This window comes from Scyliorhinus torazame, chromosome 2, assembly GCF_047496885.1.
Source record: "Scyliorhinus torazame isolate Kashiwa2021f chromosome 2, sScyTor2.1, whole genome shotgun sequence".
Taxonomy (NCBI): domain Eukaryota; kingdom Metazoa; phylum Chordata; class Chondrichthyes; order Carcharhiniformes; family Scyliorhinidae; genus Scyliorhinus; species Scyliorhinus torazame.
This window is the reverse complement of record NC_092708.1, coordinates 190,837,594-190,860,525: the sequence shown is the minus strand read 5'-3', so window position 1 is coordinate 190,860,525 and position 22,932 is coordinate 190,837,594. Positions and strand designations below refer to the sequence as shown.

General features: G+C 46.6%; 1 protein-coding gene across 1 annotated transcript in view; it reads right to left on the bottom strand.

Moving 5' to 3' along the window:
* Positions 1 to 22,932, bottom strand: part of LOC140394419 (putative methyltransferase DDB_G0268948) — a 227,502-nt gene that overhangs the window by 11,973 nt on the left and 192,597 nt on the right. The window contains exon 4 of the mRNA XM_072481681.1: positions 7,931 to 8,031. Within this exon, the coding sequence (XP_072337782.1) occupies positions 7,931 to 8,031 (101 nt within the window). The remainder of the gene's footprint in view (positions 1 to 7,930; positions 8,032 to 22,932) is intronic.

The window sequence follows — 22,932 nt, the reverse complement described above, 5'->3', positions numbered from 1 at the left end:
TTTTTAGGTGAGAACGGTAGCGGTGCCGTCACCAGCGCCTCTAAACTCGTCCCTTGACAGGACTTTCTCTCCAGTCTTTCCCACGCCGCTCCCTCACCCTCCATCATCCATTTACGTATCATTGCCACATTGGCGGCCCAATACTAATCTCCCAAGTTCGGTAGTGCCAGTCCTCCTCTATCCCTACTACGCTGAAGGAACCCCCTCCTTACTCTCGGAACTTTCCCTGCCCACACAAAGCTTGTGATGCTCCTATCTATTTTATTAAAAAAGGTCCTGGTGATTAATATCGGGAGACATTGAAATACAGATAAGAACCTCGGGAGGACTATCATCTTAATTGCTTGCACCCTACCCGCCAGCGATAAAGGCTGCATGTCCCACCTCTTGAAGTCCTCCTCCATTTGTTCTACCAGCCATGTCAAATTAAGTCTGTGCAAGGTTCCCCAGTTCCTAGCGATCTGAATCCCCAGGTATCAGAAGTTTCTTTCCACTTTCCTTAGCGGTAAGCCTTCTATCTCTCTACTCTGGTCCCCTGGATGTATCACAAATAATTCACTCTTCCCCATGTTTAGCCTATAACCCGAGAATTCCCCGAACCTCCTCAAAATTCGCATAACCTCTATCATCCCCCCCGCTGGGTCCGACACGTCTAGCAATAGGTCATCCGCGTATAATGAGACTCGATGTTCTTCTCCCCCTCTAATCACCCCTCTCCATTTCCTGGAGTCTCTCAACGCCATGGCCAGAGGTTCAATTGCCAACTCAAACAACAATGGAGATAGCGGGCATCCCTGTCTTGTTCCCCTATATAATCAGAAATACTCCGATCTATGTCGACCTGTAACTACGCTTGCCGTTGGTGCCCCATAAAGAAGTCTAACCCAGCGAATAAACCCGTTCCCAAACCCAAACCTCCTTAACATTTCCCATAAATACTCCCACTCCACCCTATCAAATGCCTTCTCTGCGTCCATTGCTGCCACTATCTCTGCCTCCCCTCCACTGGGGGCATCATTATCACCCCTAATAGTCGTCGCACATTAACATTCAGTTGTCTCCCTTTTACGAACCCTGTCTGGCCTTCATGCACCACCCCCGGGACACAGTCCTCTATCCTCGATGCCAGTACCTTTGCCAGCAATTTGGCGTCCACGCTCAGCAGTGAAATAGGTCTATAGGACCCGCAGTGCAACGGATCTTTGTCTCTCTTCAAAATAACGATATCGTCGCCTCCGACATCGTCGGGGGTAGAGTGCCCCCTTCCCTGGCCTCATTGTACGTCCTCGCCATCAACAGGGCCAACAAGTCCACATATTTTCTGTAGTATTCCACCGGGAACCCATCCGGCCCCGGAGCCTTCCCTGCTTGCATGCTTCCCAGTCCCTTAATAACCTCATCCACCTCAATCGGCGCCCCCAGGCCTGCCACCGCCTGCTCCTCCACTTTCGGGAACCTCAACTGGTCCAGGAACTGTTGCATCCCCTCCTCTCCCTCTGGGGGTTGAGACCTATACAGTTCCTCATAAAAGGTCTTAAACACCTCATTTATCTTTCCTGGCCTTCGCACAGTGTCTCCCCTTTCATCCCTAATTCCTCCTATCTCCCTCGCTGCTGCCCTCTTTCGCAGTTGGTGTGCCAACAGGCGACTAGCCTTTTCCCCGTATTCGTACCTCCTCCCCTGTGCCTTCCTCCACAATACCTCCGCCTTTCTGGTGGTCAGAAGGTCAAACTCGGTCTGTAGTCGTCTCCTCTCCCTGTACAGCTCCTCCTCCGGGGTCTCTGCAAATTCCCTGTCCACCCTTAAAATTTCCCCCAGTAATCTATCCCTTTCCTTGGCCTCTGTTTTCCTTTTGTGGGCCCCAATAGAGATCAGCTCTCCTCTGACCACCGCTTTTAGTGCTTCCCAGACCACTCCCACAGGGACCTCGCCGTCGTCATTGACCTCCAGGTATCTCTCAATACACCCCCTCACTCTTGCACACAATCCCTCATCCGCCATCAGTCCCACATCTAATCGCCAGAGTGTTCTCTGCTCCCTGTCCTCTCCTACTTCCAGGTCCACCCAATGTGGGGCATGATCCGAAACCGCTATGGCTGAGTATTCAGCTTCTTCCAGCCTAGAGATCAACGACCTTCCTAAAACAAAAAAATCTATCCGGGAGTACGCTTTATGGACATGGGAGAAGAAGGAATACTCCCTAGCCCTAGGTCTTAGAAATCGCCATGGATCCACTCCCCCCATTTGGTCCATAAACCCCTTAAGTACCTTGGCCGCTGCCGGCCTTCTTCCGGTCCTTGAGCTGGATCTATCTAGCCCCGGGTCCAGCACCGTATTGAAGTCCCCTCCTAAAATCAAATTTCCTGCCTCCAGGTCCGGTATACGCCCCAGCATCCGTCTCATGAATCCCGCACGTCCCAATTTGGGGCATAAACATGAACAAACACGACCTCCATTCCCTCCAGCCTACCACTCACCATTACATATCTACCTCCGCTATCTGCTACGATGTTCTTTGCTTCAAATGCTATCCGTTTCCCCACCAAGAAGGCCAACCCTCTGTTCTTTGCGTCCAGTCCTGAGTGGAACACCTGTCCCACCCATCCTTTCCTTAGCCTGACTTGGTCTGCCACCTTTAGATGCGTCTCTTGGAGCATAGCCACATCTGCCCTTAGTCCTTTCAAATGTGCGAGCGCTCGGGCCCTTTTTATCGGTCCATTCAGGCCTCTCACGTTCCACGTGATGAGCCTCACTAGGGGGCTACCTGCCCCCCCTCCCGTGTCGACTAGCCATTACCTTCTCTAGGCCAGTCCCATATCCCGTCTCCACGCTCCCGCTCGCTCCCCCAGCGTCGCACACCGTCCCCGACCACCCACTCTTTAGCCATTCCCTTTTGGATTTCCGCAGCAGCAACCCAGTTGTCGTCTCCCCCCCCCCCCCCAGCTAGATCCCTATCTAGCTTGATTGCTCCCCCCATATCACTTCCCTAAGTCAGCTGACTTCAACTGACCCCGGCTACTCTTGCTCACTCCTCGACCCTCCCGGTGTGAGGGAACTCCCATCCGCCTTGCGCCTGTTTTCCCGTCTTATTCTTTCTGGCGCGGGAACATCCCTTTACCTGACCCGCCTCTTATGGCGCAGCTCCCTTTCCCCTCCCCCTCCCCTTCCCCATTCTCCGACTATGTCCCGTCTTTCCCCCCTCACCGGCGCCCACATTTCCCCAGTGTCTCCCCCCTTCCCTGTTTACTTCTCGATTAACTTTCACCATAACATTAACAAAACAATAACAATAACAATTCCCTGCAGCATCAGTCCCTCAGTTCCGGTCCAGTTTCTCTTCATTGATGAAGGTTCAGGCTTCCTCCGCCGTCTCAAAGTAATAGTGTCTCTCCTGATACGTGACCCATAGTCTTGCCGGCTGCAACATCCCAAACTTCACCTTCTTTTTGTGCAAAACCTCTTTGGCTCGGTTGAAGCTCGCCCTCCTTCTCGCCACCTCCGCACTCCAATCCTGGTATATCCGTACCACCGCATTCTCCCATCTGCTACTCCACACCTTTTTAGCCCATCTCAGGACCTCTTCTCTGACCTTAAGGCGGTAGAATCGCACGATTATCGCCCTCGGTGGTTCTCCCGCTTTTGGTCTTCTCGCCGGGATCCGATCTGCCCACTCCACCTCCATGGGGCCCGCAGGGGCCTCAGCACCCATCAGCGAGCTCAGCATCTTACTTGCGTACGCTCCACAGTCCACTCCTTCCACACCCTCAGGGAGCCCTAGTATCCTAAGGTTCTTCCTTCGCGCTCCATTTTCAAGGGCCTCGATCCTTTCAGCACACTTTTTATGAAGTGCCTCGTGCGTCTGAGTCTGAACCGCCAGGCCCAGGACCTCGTCCTCAATACCTGACACCTTCTGCTCCACCACGCGAAGTTCCATCTCTTGGGTCTTTAAAGTCTCCTTAAGCCCCTCAATTGCCTGTAGCATCGGGGTCAGTACCTCCTTCTTCAGCAGGTCCACACACCTTCTCACGACCTCGTCCTGCTCAGGCCCCCATGTCGCCTGCGATTTCTCTGCCGCCATTTTGTCTTTCTCTCCCTCTGACCTTATGGTCGAAGATTCTTCAGGCTGCAGCCGCCGCCGCCGGTTTTTTCTTCCGTCGTTCGGGGGGGGCTCCCTTCCCACACACCCCACACCGGGTTACTCGGCCGAAAAATTCCCCGTTGGGGCTCTTAAAAGAGCCCGAAGGTCCGTCGGAGCTGGAGCCGCCGAAACGTGCGGCTAGCTCATCCTCACCGCAACCGGAAGTCTTTAAAGATCTTGTTGACCTGATCTGGAGCTACCACCAACTTCCCTGCCCTGTCCCGCACCTGGACAATTTCCCTTGCCGCAGCCTCCCTATGGAGCTGACCCACCAACTGCCCCCCTTGCTCGCCTCAATTGGCGTACCGCCTTCCTGGTTGATAGTCGGTCAAAGCTCGCCTGGAGTTCCTTCCTCTTTTCCAACTGCGCTGGGTCCCTATCTTCTGCATACCTCTTGTCCAACTCCAGCAACTCATCTATTACCCTCTGACATTCCAACCTCTCCTCTTTGGCTAGCCTAGCTTTGAACATGATCACCTCACCGCTCACCACCGCCTTTAAAGCCTCCCAGACAATCGCCTTCGCACCTCATCCGCGCAGTTAAAACCTACATATTCCTCGACTCCTTTTTCACTTTTGTCACAGAACCCTCGGTCCCCCAACAGTCCCACATCTAACCTCCACCCTGGTCACTGAACCATCCCCTTCCCCAGTACCATATCCACCCAATGTGGAGCATGATCTGATATTACAATTGACGAGTACTCCGACCCTTCAACCCCAGCCAGCAGCGCCTTCCTCACCATGAACAAGTCAATCCGCGAGTACAGCTTATGGATCGCTGAGAAAAACGCGTACTCCCGCTCCCTCGCATGCAGAGACCTCCAAGGGTCCACCCCTCCCATTTCCACCATTCGCCCAGCCAGCGCCTTCGCCCCCACCTGACGGGACCAGCGAGTGCAGCCATGACCTGTCCAATTTTGGCTCCTGCACCAAGTTACAGACCCCCCCACACTACAGTTTGTTTGTGTCCAAGTCCGGCATGGCCCCACACACCTTCTTCACGAATCCCACATCGTCCCAATTGGGACCATATACACTTACCAGCACCACTAGCCTTCCCTCCAGCGCCCCTGTCACAATCACATGCCTACCCCCCTGATCTGCAACCACCTTCTCCATCTGGAACTCCATCTTTTGCTGACCATTACCGCTATCCCTCGAGCTCTTCCGTCAAATCCAGAGTGAAACACCTGACTAACCCAGCCCTTTTTAAGTCTCAATTGGTCTTCCGCCCTCAGGTGAGTCTCCTGCAGCATTGCTACATCGGCCTTCAAAATTTTAAGCTGCACAAGCACCCTTGACCTCTTGACTGGGCCTCTCAGCCCCCTTATGTTCCACGTGGCTATCCTAACTGGGGGTCTCTCACCAGCCCCCCCCCTTCTTATCCACCATCATCTTACCACTGGGCCCTGCCCCATGAGCCTGACTCGTCCCTTTCCATTATTAACATTGAACCCCCTCCCCCTCCCAGAATTCCACCCTGCATTTCCCCTCGATAAAATCTCACCCAGTATCGATCCTCCCCCCACCCCCCACTTGCTCGCCTCGTAGGCCCATCAAAACCTGCTAACCAGGCTCCAATGTCCGCAGCCCTTGTGGAATTGAACAAACGAATGTGATATAAAATAGTTAGTTCAAATATTAGTTACAATAATGTAGATGTGAGCCAGTCTGATAGTAGTGAGTTCACAAACAAAGCACAAAGGGATTCAGAAAGCATGGCAAGGATGGGGAAAAGGATGCTGGGTAACAAGAAGCCCTGGGTTAAGGAATGCGAAGTGAGCCAATCAGGATATATGGCCAAGTCAGGAGGTGTATAGGATGACCTATGGGAATCTTTTATGTGAAACTTGATGCCATTTGAATGTATTTGCAGAGATTTCTTTGTTTCCGACCTCACTCGGTTCTAGGGTTCCAGGAGACAGCTTCTGTGTTCTGAATCTCTGTGGAGCGAGTCAGCCTTGCAAGTTGGTTAAAATAAATAATACTATACCTACAAATCCATCTCAAGTTTTATTGAGGCCAGACTGACGGGTAAAGAATTCAATATTGTCAACCTCACCTCCGTTCACTAGCCGACTTTAGTTAGCTCGTGCGGGTGGTTCCCCTCTCCCCCAAAGGGCACACTGTCCCCTCCCACCCAGTCCCAGAAGAAAAAGAAAAACAATCTAACCCATGCAATTCAATGAAGTAACAAATAACCGTTACAACAACAAAAAAAGGAGCAAAAATGCCAATCAAACCAAACAAAAACTTAAACTCGATAACAATGTGAAGTCAAGTAAGTTACAATACAGGCCAGAGAAAAGAAAGTTATAACATTTATACATTTTCCAGCTCCCCAATCACAGTCCACGATCTCTCTTCCAGCTCCGCTCCTCACTTCTGTCCCAAGCCTTCTGCCTTCATGAACGCCTCAGCCGTCTCCACCGTTTCAGAATAAAAATCTTTGGCGTTGTACGTCACCCTCAGCTTTGCCAGGTACACCATACCAAATCGCAGTCCCTTGCTGAAGAGCGCCGCCTTCACTCGGTTGCACGCCACTTGTCTCTTTGCCAACTCCACCGTCAAGTCCTGGTAAATCCGAACTCCAGCACCATCCCACTGCACCTCCCGCTTCTGCTTCGCCCAGTTTAATACCTTCTCCTTCATGTGGTATTTCTGGAAGCAGATAATTATTGCTATCGGCGGCTCATTTACTTTGGGTTTCTGCCTTAACGACTGATGTGCTCTGTCCAGTTCACACCGGGAGGGGTCTTCACCCTCCCCCATCAACTCCGCCAGCCTCTCAGCAAAGTACTCAGTTGGCCTGGAGCCCTCTGCCCCTTCAGGCAAGCCCACAATTCTCAGATTTTGCCACCTTGAGCGGTTCTCCAAGTCCTCGAACTTTGCTCAGAGTTCTCTGTTGACCTCCACCAGCCTCTGTAGCTCATCTCTCATCAAGGTGAGCTGGTCACTGTGCTGCGACACGGCCCCTGCCACTTCCTTCATCTTTTCACCCTGTTCTCTCACTTTGGCCGATGTCTTTGCCACATCCACCCTCACCGGGGCGATTGCCTCCTCCACCAATGACCTCAGTACAACCGCCGTCTCGTTCCTCAATGTCTCCATGTGCCTCGCAAACTGCTTCTCCAGCTTCACAGCCATCACCGCGGTCATCCTTTCAACTGTAAGTAGTGCGGCCCCACCACACGGTCCGGCATCCGCCATCTTGTCAGAGATTTTACTGCTCCTCTCTTTTGGCGGCGAACCAGCGTTTCCTCCCTTCTTCACAGCTGTTTTTGGCATCCCTTAACCACTTAGTATTTTTCTCCTTTCTTCAATCTCGAGATAAATAAATAATGAAATAAATTTTTAAAAATAAAAAAAATAAAAAATAAAAAGTTATAATAAAAATAAAATAAAAAATTTGTGCTGGATTCAGGCCTCACCCCAGGCCACGCTCCTCCCCCGCTGCTTGCTTCGGGCTCGATGCCCCTGCTCCTCCGGTCACGGGGGTCCCCACCGGCTCCAAACCGGCCCGACCCGGCGCCCGTCCCTCAGGCCCCAACGGCTGAAGAAATCGCGACTGGGGAAACCACAGGGAAACTCCCGGAAAACGGCGTAATGCCGGCGGGAGCCCCTCTCCAGCGCGACCGCTCCACTTGCGCGCATCACCGGAAGCCCATCATTGCTGAGTTAATGTTAAATATAATAATATTTCCCACTCAGGATCCAGGTGAGAGAATAAACTTGTGGTTTCATTTTGATGGGTGTTGGTGAACATTGCTGTGTTCATTATATATTTACCTTTCTTTGTCAGGGAAAGTGATTGCATCAAATATTTCCTTGTATTCATTCCAAACCATTTTATGTCCTTTATTTTCATAGGGCTTTAACAGTGCGAACATCTGCAAATGAAAAATACAAGAGAAAGAATGACCACATTGGATCATAGGCCTAATGGATATTACATTAACTCTGTGTTCAAACACGTTCAAAGTAAACTCTCATCAAAAATAATTCCTTCATTGGAAACCCAGGATATAGCTCCTGTGAAAGCAACTCCCACTGGACCACTGCCCTGTCAACACTGCAAAAAGCAGGACCACCGTCCCATGGCCTGGGCATCTTCTCGGTGGTCAAGAGGTGGTTCACAGCTTTGCTGGATTCCAGATGTAACCTCTCCTCCTAACAATAATAAGTGATTTTTAAATACACGGGAAACCTGGCCAGTTTTGCTGAAAGCCAAATGGAGCAGCGGCTCCTGCAATTGTTGTTAAGCATGAGCGCCGTTACTTTAAAAATTCCTCTCACTTTTGCTCTGGTTGCCAACTGTGAGGAAATGAATTCCTGGAGGTTTCATCACATGACTTTCCCCCACGCTCCAGCCATTTATTGACCAATACATCCACCCCGATGAAATACGCCTTCCTGCACCGATTGGAAAGCAAAGCGACTTGTTACCCAATTGGACAATGCTTGACGATCAGCTAAACAGTCTTTCTTTCTCCCCTCCTTTTCAACTGTTTTATATTGGGGAAAGAGAAAATTACAAACAAAAGCAATCTTTCTTTAATGTCACAATGATTTTTTTCGCAACCTGGAGATTGATCTTCAATTCCTGGAGATTCCAGGCCAATCCTGGAGGGTTGGCAACTATAACAACTGCTGATAAATATAATGTAGGGACGGGTGGGTCATTGGGAGGTGGATGTGAGGCAGTGGTGGTACAAGGTGTTATATTACCTTATGTAATACATATATTACTCTTGAACCAGCCAAGTTGTTGAAATGAGCAGTAGTCTTCTTGTAAATATAAACTAATTTATTGAGTAATATAAATAAATATTGAGTTCTTTTACTTAAACTCAATGAGTAAAATAAATAAACAATTGTAGAGATAACGAATTAAATTATACAATACAATGCTTTGATAACAAATAACTTATTCTCTCTCTACCTTTACTATGTCTGTTTTCTCTTTACTCCTGATACACACTCTCAACAGAAAGAGAGGGACAACTATTAATATAGGTTTTGATAGTGAGACATCTCGTCTTCAATTGCCTGCACTAGCATTACATATATTGATCAAGTACATTGATATACAGAGATCACTACATCTCCCTTTTAACATTTTCTTGCAAATATTAAAAGAAAATTTTACATGTGAAATGCAGTGGTTACATAGTAAAGCAATTACTAGAATTATGTAAAATTTCACAAAATCAGTCAATTTGGTCTTCTTCTCCTTGTCGATCTTCTTAATTTCATAGGTGATGAAGAAGTTTTAATGTTTTTGTTGCTGATGCACGATCAATGACCACTAAAGCGAGGTTGTAGTGCAACTGAAGGCTTTAATAAGCTGGATGTTTCCCCCAGCAGCTCAGGAACAGAATGAAGGCTGCTGGGGCAGTACGGGTTCTTATACCCTGCCTAGCAGGGCGGAGGTACCATACATCCTAACCAATAGAAAGCATACAGTTCCACCAATGGTGCTGCAGCCTATCAGGTACCGTAATACCTATAATACCACAGTTGCTTGTCAGATTGGAATTTAGTTGATGTTCAACTTGCTTTGAAATTTGTTATGTAAGGCAAGATTAGGAAAAATCTATGTTTGATCTTTGACTACAAGTAGATCATGATGATTTCTTCTATAGATTTTACCATCTGAAGTTTTAATCAGATAAGATCTGGGAGAGAATTGCCTAATGATATGAGCAATGTCAGACCTTGACTTTTTTCTTGTGCTTGTGGTAATGATACTGTATGTCATTTGCCTTGAAAACTGTGTTGCTTCTTTGTCTTGGAGCAAATATGAATTCTTGAAATTCATTGGCATGACATTTGGTTGGTCTGAACAAAGTGTTTGTAGTCTTGCCATTGTTTTGGACTATGCTGTTACATTGTCCTTTATGTCATGTTATATTACTTTTCTGTGCAGACATGTACCATGCTGTACAGGTTGTTGTTTCATTGTTGTTGTTTCTGTTGTCATTTTCGTTTTTGTTGTTGTTGTGCTCAATAACTGTTCCTTGCGGAAACTTTGAGTCATTCTCAAAGCTATTAGTATCAGTGTCCTTTGTGGTATCTGATGTTTCATTGGTTTTGGTGACGTCAGTCTTCTGTGGTTGATTTTCTTCATCTTTGATCTCTTGTAGGTTTTAATTCCATCAGTCTCACTGGACCCATGAGTAGTTTTACTTTGATTATTGAATGCTTCTGTATAGTCGAGCTGAGATCTGTTCGTCTCGTTGTAGACTTGCACATCTTGTATGCGAATTGTGATCTCTGTGTCACTGTTCTTGCTGTTGATTAAATGAGCAGGGTGGTCTATCATAGTCTTCTTCTGGTTGCTCAAATAAGGTGGATAGATCTTCATAGACTTCTTCATGCATGGTTGTCACTCTGGAGTCTTTACTTGCTTCCATTCTGGAGTCTGTCAACGATCTCTCTGTGGGGGCTTCCATCGTTCTCTCTGTGGATTCTTCATCACTCTGTGTGTGGAGTCGTGCAGCATTCGCTCTGTGGAGACGATCAGCGCTCTCTCAATGGAGTTGGTCAGTACTCTCTGTGTGGAGTCATTTTCAACCATGTTGCTGATACTATGATCATCATATCCAAATAACTTAGCTATGTCCAAGAAATAATCATCTTCTTTGATTTCGGAGTTGTTATTGTGTTCTTCACTTTTCATGCTGCAAACTGCTTGTTCCATGTTGTTGCGAAAGTTATTTTCAACTGTTTGTTGAAATTCAGACATTGTTCTGCCTTTCGAGGTAAAAACATTTGGGTTTTGTAGGTTTAAAACTGTTTTTTTACAATTTTCGGGCAGTTTCCCTTTAAGTGAGCGTGGTCGGAGTCTTCTGACGTCATGATGCTTGTGACGTAATGTGTAGGCATTGATTGCGCAAATGCAAATCAATTTTCTTCCAGAGTGCACTCTCTTTGCAACTGCGCATGCGCAGTTTCTCGCGCATGCGCAGAATGGAATTTTGCAGTTTGCATCTTTTCTGGATGTGCACCTGTGCGTACTGGTCTTGCTCAAGATGGATGCCATTCCAAATGTGCTTCTGTATCAAGTACGATGCTGCCTCTACCTCGTGGCAAGTTTTTGCGCCATTTTCTCAAATGTTATATTCTAAATATTCATTATACTGATTCTTTGATTGTTCATGATAGAAACAATTTTCCATTGTTATTTTTAGTGTTAAATCGTTTTGCCTTAAAAGTTCTTGCCTTGAGCTTTCATCTGTTATTCCAAAAACTATCTGATCACGAATGTTAGAATCACGCAGCATTAAAAAATTGCAGGAGGTTGAGAGAAGTTCAGATCTGTTATAAAGTCATTCACTGGTTCGCCAACTTTTTGAACTCACTTGTTAAATCTTAATCTTTCATTAGATTTCATTAGTTAGATGCAGCGTTTATATCACTAGCTTCCAGATAGAGGTGAAATTGTTGTTTAAACAACTTCCAGTTTAAATTCAGATTACCAGTGGTCTTTAGATATCTTGGAGCTTGCACTTGGTCCATCGATATTCTGTTTTTGACAAGGTTTCCAAAGTTGCGATGACTTCAGCAGTCGAATAATTGAATCCAATTTTCTTTTTTTTGTTCAAATTTCTTTACTAGTTTTTCTTAATAGCCTAATTTAACCTGGTACCATGTTATATAGTGTTCAATTGCCTGTACTAGCATTACATATATTGATCATGTATATTGATATACAGAGATCACCACACAGGGGATCTTCCGGCCCTCCTTGAGAGTCTGCTTAGAGGTGCAGGAAAAGAATTCAGCCCAGTTTGGGAGGAAAGCAGAGGTTAAAGATTGTAGCTTACAGAGAAAGTGAGTTCAGGAATCTGCAGGTTAGGGATTTTGCGCGAAAGGTCTGGTGTGTGTTCCCTACGTTGCTGGGATTGCCTGCTGGAGCAATTGCTGCTTACAGCTGTGGAAGGGGTGGGAAGAATTGGGGATATATCCAAGTGGCTGGGGGGGGGGCAGGGAGGTGAGCGGGTGATGAAGATCAAGGAGAAATGGGAAGCGGAGTTGGGAGGGGAGATCAATTGGGGAGAATGGAGTGAGGCATTGCGTAGGGTAAACGGGACCTCCTCCTGCGCAAGGATGAGCCTGATACAGTTTAAGGTGGTGTACAGGGTGCATATGACTCGGGTGAGAATGAGTGGGTTCTTTCAGGGGGTAGCAGATGAGTGTGAGAGGTGTGGGCAGGGGCCAGCGAATCACACGCACATGTTTTGGGGTTGTGAAAAATTGGGAATATTCTGGGCAGGAGTGTTCGGGGCCTTAGCCAGGATAGTGGGGGAGGAGGTGGACCCGGACCCTTTAACGATGATATTTGGGGTTTCAGAAAAAGGGAATAAAATCTGTGCAGACTGTATAGTTGATTGCTGGGAAGTATGTTTCCTGAAGTGTTTCGCTGTTGGAACCTGTTTTGATACATATTGGTAATATAATGCATTTTTTTTAAATACAGGGGAAGTGAATGGAGTCTCACAGGGAACTTGGAAACAAATCAGGAAGTGGTTATCAGGAAGAGGGTATATAGCTTCAAAATGAGTGAGAGTAAAGTTACCCATGGCCTGTATGTAAATAAACTGATAGCTGCGACTCCCATGGAGAGTTTACGAGGCAAATCATTTTTTCTTCTTTTTATCATGTTTTTAATGCCGTAAAATGAATATTTGGCAGGACATGCATACTTTGCACTGGAACACATAGAATATTAGAAGCTATGTTGCCATTGGAAACAGGTGCTGTGTTGAAATGTTTTGACTCTGAAATAGCCAAGGGAGTTATGTTCATGATGGAAGCTCCCATCACCTGCAGGAGGTGCTGTCTCAGAATGGAGTCATAGAACATAGAACATAGAAAATACAGCACAGAACAGGCCCTTCGGCCCACGATGTTGTGCCGAACCTTTGTCCTAGATTAATCATAGATTATCATTGAATTTACAGTGCAGAAGGAGGCCACTCGGCCCTTTGAGTCCGCACCGGCTCTTGGAAAGAGCACCCTACCCAAACTCAACACCTTCACCCAACACCAAGGTCAATTTGGACATTAAGGGCAATTTATCATTGGCCAATTCACCTAACCTGCACATCTTTGGATTGTGGGAGGAAACCGGAGCACCCGGAGGAAACCCACGCAGACACGGGGAGGACGTGCAGACTCCGCACAGTCAGTGATCCAAGCCGGAATCGAACCTGGGACCCTGGAGCTGTGAAGCAATTGTGCTATCCACAATGCTACCGTGCTGCCCTTGAGAACAAATAAATCTACACTATATCATTTAACCGTAATCCATGTACCTATCCAATAGCTGCTTGAAGGTCCCTAATGTTTCCGACTCAACTACTTCCACAGGCAGTGCATTCCATGCCCCACTACTCTCTGGGTAAAGAACCTACCTCTGATATCCCTCCTATATCTTCCACCTTTCACCTTAAATTTATGTCCCCTTGTAATGGTTTGTTCCACCCGGGGAAAAAGTCTCTGACTGTCTACTCTATCTATTCCCCTGATCATCTTATAAACCTCTATCAAGTCGCCCCTCATCCTTCTCCGTTCTAATGAGAAAAGGCCTAGCACCCTCAACCTTTCCTCGTAAGACCTACTCTCCATTCCAGGCAACATCCTGGTAAATCTTCTTTGCACCTTTTCCAAAGCTTCCACATCCTTCCTAAAATGAGGCGACCAGAACTGTACACAGTACTCCAAATGTGGCCTTACCAAAGTTTTGTACAGCTGCATCATCACCTCACGGCTCTTAAATTCAATCCCTCTGTTAATGAACGCGAGCACACCATAGGCCTTCTTCACAGCTCTATCCACTTGAGTGGCAACTTTCAAAGATGTATGAACATAGACCCCAAGATCTCTCTGCTCCTCCACATTGCCAAGAACTCTACCGTTAACCCTGTATTCCGCATTCATATTTGTCCTTCCAAAATGGACAACCTCACACTTTTCAGGGTTAAACTCCATCTGCCACTTCTCAGCCCAGCTCTGCATCCTATCTATGTCTCTTTGCAGCCGACAACAGCCCTCCTTACTATCCACAACTCCACCAATCTTCGTATCATCTGCAAATTTACTGACCCACCCTTCAACTCCCTCATCCAAGTCATTAATGAAAATCACAAACAGCAGAGGACCCAGAACTGATCCCTGCGGTACGCCACTGGTAACTGGGATCCAGGCTGAATATTTGCCATCCACCACCACTCTCTGACTTCTATCGGTTAGCCAGTTCGTTATCCAACTGGCCAAATTTCCCACAATCCCATGCCTCCTTACTTTCTGCATAAGCCTACCATGGGGAACTTTATCAAATGCCTTACTAAAATCCATGTACACTACATCCACTGCTTTACCTTCATCCACATGCTTGGTCACCTCCTCAAAGAATTCAATAAGATTTGTAAGGCAAGACCTACCCCTCACAAATCCGTGCTGACTATCCCTAATCAAGCAGTGTCTTTCCAGATGCTCAGAAATCCTATCCTTCAGTACCCTTTCCATTACTTTGCCTACCACCGAAGTAAGACTAACTGGCCTGTAATTCCCAGGGTTATCCCTAGTCCCTTTTTTGAACAGGGGCACGACATTCGCCACTCTCCAATTCCCTGGTACCACCCCTGTTGACAGTGAGGACGAAAAGATCATTGCCAACGGCTCTGCAATTTCATCTCTTGCTTCCCATAGAATCCTTGGATATATCCCGTCAGGCCCGGGGGACTTGTCTATCCTCAAGTTTTTCAAAATGCCCAACACATCTTCCTTCCTAACAAGTATTTCCTCGAGCTTACCAATCTGTTTCACACTGTCCTCTCCAACAATATCGCCCCTCTCATTTGTAAATACAGAAGAAAAGTACTCGTTCAAGACCTCTCCTATCTCTTCAGACTCAATACACAATCTCCCGCTACTGTCCTTGATCGGACCTACCCTCGCTCTAGTCATTCTCATATTTCTCACATATGTGTAAAAGGCCTTGGGGTTTTCCTTGATCCTACCCGCCAAAGATTGTTCATGCCCTCTCTTAGCTCTCCTAATCCCTTTCTTCAGTTCCCTCCTGGCTATCTTGTATCCCTCCAATGCCCTGTCTGTGACGAATGTGATATAAAATAGTTACTTTAGAGTTACTAGTTAATGTAATGTAGAAATAAGCCACTTTGATTCTTGCAGTTAGGGACAAAGGAATTTGAGACCGCATGGAAAAAGCAGGAAGAGGTGTGTCTATGAGAGTGAGACTGCATTGATAGGGGCCAGAGAAAGGGATTGGAAGTGAGCCAATCAGAATAGATCGAACAGGTCAGGAGGGACATAGGCTGACCTATGTCCGTCGAGTATGTGAAACTTGATACCATTTGAACTGATTTTGCAGAGATCCCTTTGTCTGTTAGTTCAGTCGTTTTCTGGAGTGTAAGAGGCAGGATGTCCTGTTACATTTCTGTAAGATGATTCAAGCTTGCAAGCTAAATAAATAACTTCTGTTTACGTGCGAATCCGTCTCAACTTTTATTGAGGCCAGACTGACAGAGAAAGAAATTTGGGGATCAACATTTGGTGCCGAAAACCGGGATTTCTCTGGGCGATCCTGATCCAACTGCGAAATCAGAATTAGACTGATTATGAACAGGAGGACGGGAACAAAGGGCCCTCAATGTAGAAATGGAAAACGACCAGCATTGATTGTTCCCCTCTTCTTATCGTCTGATTAGTCTGGTCACTCGCGGTTGGCACAGAAAGACCGCCTCGACGAAATCACAGGTCAGTCTGGGGATTAGCACTTTAATTGATGGGATTTCATATTGTTGTTTCGGCTTGGGTTAGGGTTTTGGGCTGATGGGACTTTAAATAATAAAGGTTCAGTCTATTATCAGGGTTCAGAGGCTGATGTGACTTAAATAATAAAGGTTCAGTCTATTATCAGGGTTCAGAGGCTGATGTGACTTAAATAATAAAGGTTCAGTCTATTATCAGGGTTCAGAGGCTGATGGGACTTTAAATAATAAAGGTTCAGTCTATTATATGGGTTCAGGGGCTGATGGGACTTCAATAGATGGGGGTTCAGTCCAGTATAACTGTTTTTAAATCTGAAGATGGTTCAACTCTATGTGTGAGTGTTTTAAATATATAGTTGATTAAGCTAAAATTGTCTCCTTGGACTGTAAAGTTCCGAGGTCTAGTTGAGATTGTGAGGTTGAAGCAGAAGTCTCTCAAAGGGTTAACAGCAGCAGGCGGAGTTGAAAACAGACAGTGCTTCTCACTCAGGCTTTGAGATAACAGCAGCAGCCATAGTGTAATCGGATACCTTTCCTTTGAGTCAGTGAACACCAGCAAAGTTACGTTTTGAATTAATTAAAGGAAACCAGTGGGTTTCTCCACCTCTTTGATAAAAGTTATTATTTTCGAAAGCAATTGATTGAAATTGCCAGAATCTTAAATTTTACTTACTTGAAATAAGGTTTATCTCATTTTATCTGGAGATTAATAGAAACTTAAAGAAGATCATGGACACCATTTTAAAAAGTGTCAATCTGGAGATGATAATTGATTTTGCTAATACTTATGATAGTTGATTTTGCTAATACTTATGTGTATGTAACAGAAAAAAAAAACTTGTTAAAAGAAAAATTGTTAAGATAAAGAAATAATTAAGTTGTAAATGTTATACAAGTTTGTGTTAAGCAAATTGTAAATTTAGTTCTGAGTTGAGATCAGAGCTAAGCTTGCAAGTTGCAGTAATTCAATTTGAATTTTCAAACATTTTTAAGTTTAAAAAAAAAGAGAGCAAATAGAGAAAAGAAGGACACAGATCTTGAATGCGTTGAATAGCACATTTCAAAGGCCCATAAATCTTTCTGTTATCTTAGACCTAAAACCTAGGAAGATTGACGAGCCATAGGAATGTCTGGGGCGTTTTAATGAAATCTACCGGGGGCAGTCAGGCGATTTGCTGTATCAAACTGGTCAGAATTCCCCTCAATACTGTGCTATGTTAATGCATTGCCTACCACCTTCTGTGGTTACTGCTGTGAAATGTAATAACATGAATTGGACAGAGAACGACCCTTCCCAGATGGCAAGGGCAGTCAGATTTTACTGGAAGGAGGGTGTAGGCCAAGAAGGAGGCTCAGTTACAAAGGTTAAGACTGAGTATGTAATGAAAAAGGATGATCTGCGATCCCAACAAGCGGCAGAAATGGTAGTTTACCAGCAGGAGCTCCAATATAGTGACTTTGGGTGGGTGGATCAGCGAAGAGGAGGATGAGACAACAGTGCTATATTTCTATCACCCCCCAGTGGTGGACGTTAGACATTGAACAGCCACTATCACTGCATCACGTTACCCTGGCCTATGACAGAACTGGACGAAACAGGGAGTTGGAGGACAAATACCGGCCATTACTTGAGACCGAATGGCCAGTCAAGGTTACAGCCACAGTCACGGGAAAAGAAGGTACAGCCGATTTTGTTACAATATCACCACATTTATGGCCACAGTCAGCTTCGGTAAGCCCTCATATTACACGTCAGGTCCATGACCAGTACCATGCCAGGGATATGGGGCGAATGGTCAGCATCTTACCGCAGCTCGTCAGAATAGGTATGAGATATACCTTTTGAACAATCCACGTCTGACATTTAAATACTGTACCACTATCAATCCAGCCTGTTTTCTTAGTGGTCCCCCTGTCCATGAAGACGCACCTGGCCACGACTGTTTAGCCTTGATTCAGGAAACTACCACAATAAGGGGCGATTTGAGTGACATTTCGTCAGAACAACCTGACATGATTATGTGTGGTCAAATATCCCACCGGGGTTTAGTTAATGACCTACTGCAGGCCCTCCTTCTGCCAGCGCAGATTTCCGTTATTAAATGCGCTGCCCACACGAATGGTACAACCCCAGTTGACGTTGGTAATGAACGAGCAGATTGTGCAGCGCGCACAGCCGCACAAATTCAGCAAGTGATGGTGCCTAAAATGTTAAGTCAGACTAAACGATCTACTATGAATGTGTCTGCTTCTGACAAGCCAATGCCAGACGTCATAAGGTTACAGGAGGACGCTCCTGAGAGTGATAAACAAATGTGGAAACGGTTAGGTTGTACATATGATTCTGTTTCCTCTTTATGGACCACGCCTGCACATCAGACTTGTATGTCTGATGTACTGGCTTTATGGGTCATCGAATGTGTACACTTTGCAACTCATTGTGGGGCTCGAGGGACTAGTGATTTGTTGCTGGACACTTGGTGGCACCCTAAAATGCAGGGGTTGGCCCAAAGTATCAGTAATCGGTGTTTGATTTGTCAGCAATATAACACCGGAAAAGGTATCCCTTGTGGGAAGGGGCAAACCCCGTTGCCCAGTGGTCCCTTTGAGACGCTCCAAATGGATTACATTGAGTTGGAAAGGTGTCAATGTTACAAATATGTTTTGGTCATTGTGGATGTGTTCAGCAGATGGGTTGAGGCGTATCCGACTATCTATAGTAAAGCTGCTACTGTGGTTAAAGTCTTGATGAGGGAAATCATTCCCCGGTACGGTATACCAGCTCAGTTAAGTTCTGATAATGGGCCTCATTTTATTGGACAAATTAACAAGGAGTTTTGCTCCCAGTTGGGCATACGCCAGCAGTTACACTGTGCTTACAGACCGCAGGCAGCCGGGGTGGTTGAGAGACACAATCAGACCCTCAAAACTAAAAAAATTGAGTCCATCTCCACTACTGTAAAAGGTCGGATACTAACCTGCCTCCCTTCTCCAGTGCTATTTTACAGGTGTGGAGCATGATGGAGTGGCTACGCATCGTCTGTCTGATATTTGGCCTCACTTCGCTTGGCGTGTTATTGGCGATGGACATGGAAAAGGGGAATATTATGTATCTGTGTAGCCCCAACCAATCTACAAGGATACATCACCTATGCAAAGGTGATGTTCTTCACTGCCCCCATATACGAGGACATGGTATCGACTCATGGAAGGTCATCAAAGTTAAGGAGAATGCGGGAGTCATGAAGCAGCTGCACCGGCCCCGGCGATGGGAAGGGAACATTATATGGACATTGCCTTGTTTTTGGAATACATGTAAATTTGATTTTGGATGTGTTAAAAGTGGTACAATAAAGGTAACATCAGGCTGTCAGAAGAGTGTAGGAAGAGACCATGAGAAAGAGAAAGGGACTAGAGAGAGGACGGGGCGTGTGAGAAGGGAAGTACAGCTAGAACGTAGGTTACCGGGAGATGCACTTAAGTTAATTAAAGGCCAAACTGAGGAAAACCCGGGTAGTATGAATCTCTTCTACCAGATTTACCACCGTCTGTATGGCCAGGGACGGGTTGTCTGCTACCCAAACCCCGCAGCGGTGTCTAGGTTATTTTCTGTTTCACCGCTTTGGGGCACTCCCCAAACGGTGGTTCATTGTCAGCGTTCCGAGCCATTGCCCGAGCACGTCACTCTTCCTTACGATCCGGATTCAGCACCACCGGCTATTTGCCTTCCCCTCCCTCGGGATAATTCCCATTCACAGTATGATAGGCTGCGACGGTGGAGGGCGTACATACCTAGCCACTTCACTCCCAATAGGGATTCCCGGTCGTACGAGAATTGCTTCAGCAGTGAAGGGTACGGCTGTTTGCTGGTAGAGGTGGACACAAATATAACATGTCTGTTTCCCACCTGTACGGACAGGAGGTGCCATATCACCCAGGCGTCTGGCCAATGCGTTTGTTATAGCACCACTTGCGTTCCATTGAACGCTGGCCTCCAGCTCCTTTGTGGCTGGGCGAATGTCTCTCATATCACTGTTGGGAATAGGGCTTTCTGCATTGCTGGGCGGCCCGAATGGGCATTTCAAAATTGGATAAACTGGGCTACTGGGAGGTCCTTACGCAACCGATATGCTGATTGTGATGCTAGTCTCCACACGGAACAAGGATACTACTTTTTATTTAATGGTACGGCGACCAACGTTTTGTCACCCCCATTTCCCCGCCGAATTGCTATAGGGACTCTAGTCCCTACCACAGTCCCCTGCCCTTCGGCGTGGAACCTGCATAATCAGTTAGCACGCCGGGCAGTCTCTGCTGAATTTTGCGAGAACTGGAAAAAACCTCAGGTTCTTGCACCCAACCGGGGCCACTCAGCCGGGTGGGGCATTCTGAGCGTATTGACACTGGGAGGTGTGGGGGGTTCCTTGGCTGTTAGTGATCGGAATTATTTTATTTGCGGCCTTACCATCTTGGGAAATGAAACCTTGGGAGCCCTCGGGGCAATAACCAAGGAGTTGTCTCAGCTACGGTTGTTTGCAATGCAGAACCGGTATGCTCTTGACTATCTTCTGGCCCGTGAGGGTGGGGTATGCGCCATAGTACAGGGCAAGTGGATCATGGGTGTTCAGGACTTGACCGCTAACATTACTAAATTTATGGATCGCATACGGGATCACTTGGACGGGATGCAGGATCCTGACTCTTGGGGTAACTGGGGATCTGGAGGATGGAAGGACTGGTTGATAAATATGGCCATGTATCTAGTGGTAGCTATCGGCTGCATCTTTGTGGGCCTGGCCACCCTTAAATGTGTGATGGGTAGAATGCGGGGTGCACTAGATCAGATCACCGCCCCAATCACCGAGAAAAAAAATTTAACTGTTAAAATCCATGAGGGTGAAGCAGATGAAGGGGGGCTAAGACAGGAATTGGAAATGCAGCGACGGATCTTTTTAGATGAGGAACCGTAGCTATAGATTGGATAGTTCGGTTATCATGGAATGATAAAAGGAGGGAATGACGAATGTGATATAAAATAGTTACTTTAGAGTTACTAGTTAATGTAATGTAGAAATAAGCCACTTTGATTCTTGCAGTTAGGGACAAAGGAATTTGAGACCGCATGGAAAAAGCAGGAAGAGGTGTGTCTATGAGAGTGAGACTGCATTGATAGGGGCCAGAGAAAGGGATTGGAAGTAAGCCAATCAGAATAGATCGAACAGGTCAGGAGGGACATAGGCTGACCTATGTCCGTCGAGTATGTGAAACTTGATACCATTTGAACTGATTTTGCAGAGATCCCTTTGTCTGTTAGTTCAGTCGTTTTCTGGAGTGTAAGAGGCAGGATGTCCTGTTACATTTCTGTAAGATGATTCAAGCTTGCAAGCTAAATAAATAACTTCTGTTTACGTGCGAATCCGTCTCAACTTTTATTGAGGCCAGACTGACAGAGAAAGAAATTTGGGGATCAACATCTGAACCTTGTTTCCTCAGCCTTACATAAGTCACCTTTTTCCTCTTAACAAGACATTCAACCTCTCTTGTCAACCATGGTTCCCTCACTCGACCATCTCTTCCCTGCCTGACAGGGACATACATATCAAGGACACGTAGCACCTGTTCCTTGAACAAGTTCCACATTTCATTTGTGTCCTTCCCTGCCAGCCTATGTTCCCAACTTATGCACTTCAATTCTTGTCTGACAACATCGTATTTACCCTTCCCCCAATTGTAAACCTTGCCCTGTTGCACGTACCTATCCCTCTCCATTACTAAAGTGAAAGTCACAGAATTGTGGTCACTATCTCCAAAATGCTCCCCCACTAACAAATCTATCACTTGCCCTGGCTCATTACCCAGTACTAAATCCAATATTGCCCCTCCTCTGGTCGGACAATCTACATACTGCGTTAGAAAAGCTTCCTGGACACACTGCACAAACACCACCCCATCCAAACTATTTGATCTAAAGAGTTTCCACTCAATATTTGGGAAGTTAAAGTCGCCCATGACTACTACCCTATGACTTCTGCACCTTTCCAAAATCTGTTTCCCAATCTGTTCCTCCACATCTCTGCTACTATTGGGGGGCCTATAGAAAACTCCTAACAAGGTGACTGCTCCTTTCCTATTTCTGACTTCAACCCATACTACCTCAGTAGGCTGATACTCCTCGAACTGCCTTTCTGCAGCTGTTATACTATCTCTAATTAATAATGCCACCCCCCACCTCTTTTACCACCCTCCCTAATCTTATTGAAACATCTATAACCAGGGACCTCCAACAACCATTTCTGCCCCTCTTCTATCCAAGTTTCTGTGATGGCCACCACATCGTAGTCCCAAGTACCGATCCATGCCTTAAGTTCACCCACCTTATTCCTGATGCTTCTTGCGTTGAAGTATACACACTTCAACCCCTCTCCGTGCCTGCAAGTACTCTCCTTTGTCAGTGTTCCCTTCCCCACTGCCTCATTACACGCTTTGGCGTCCTGAATATCGGCTACCTTAGTTGCTGGACTACAAATCCGGTTCCCATTCCCCTGCCAAATTAGTTTAAACCCTCCCGAAGAGTACTAGAAAACCTCCCTCCCAGGATATTGGTGCCCCTCTGGTTCAGATGCAACCCATCCTGCTTGTACAGGTCCCACCTTCCCCAGAATGCGCTCCAATTATCCAAATACCTGAAGCCCTCCCTCCTACACCATTCCTGCAGCCACGTGTTCAACTGCACTCTCTCCCTATTCCTAGCCTCGCTATCACGTGGCACCGGCAACAAACCAGAGATGACAACTCTGTCTGTCCTGGCTTTTAACTTCCAGCCTAACTCCCTAAACTTGTTTATTACCTCCACACCCCTTTTCCTACCTATGTCGTTGGTACCAATGTGCACCACGACTTCTGGCTGCTCACCCTCCCCCTTAAGGATCCTGAAGACACGATCCGAGACATCCCTGGCCCTGGCACCCGGGAGGCAACATACCTTCCGGGAGT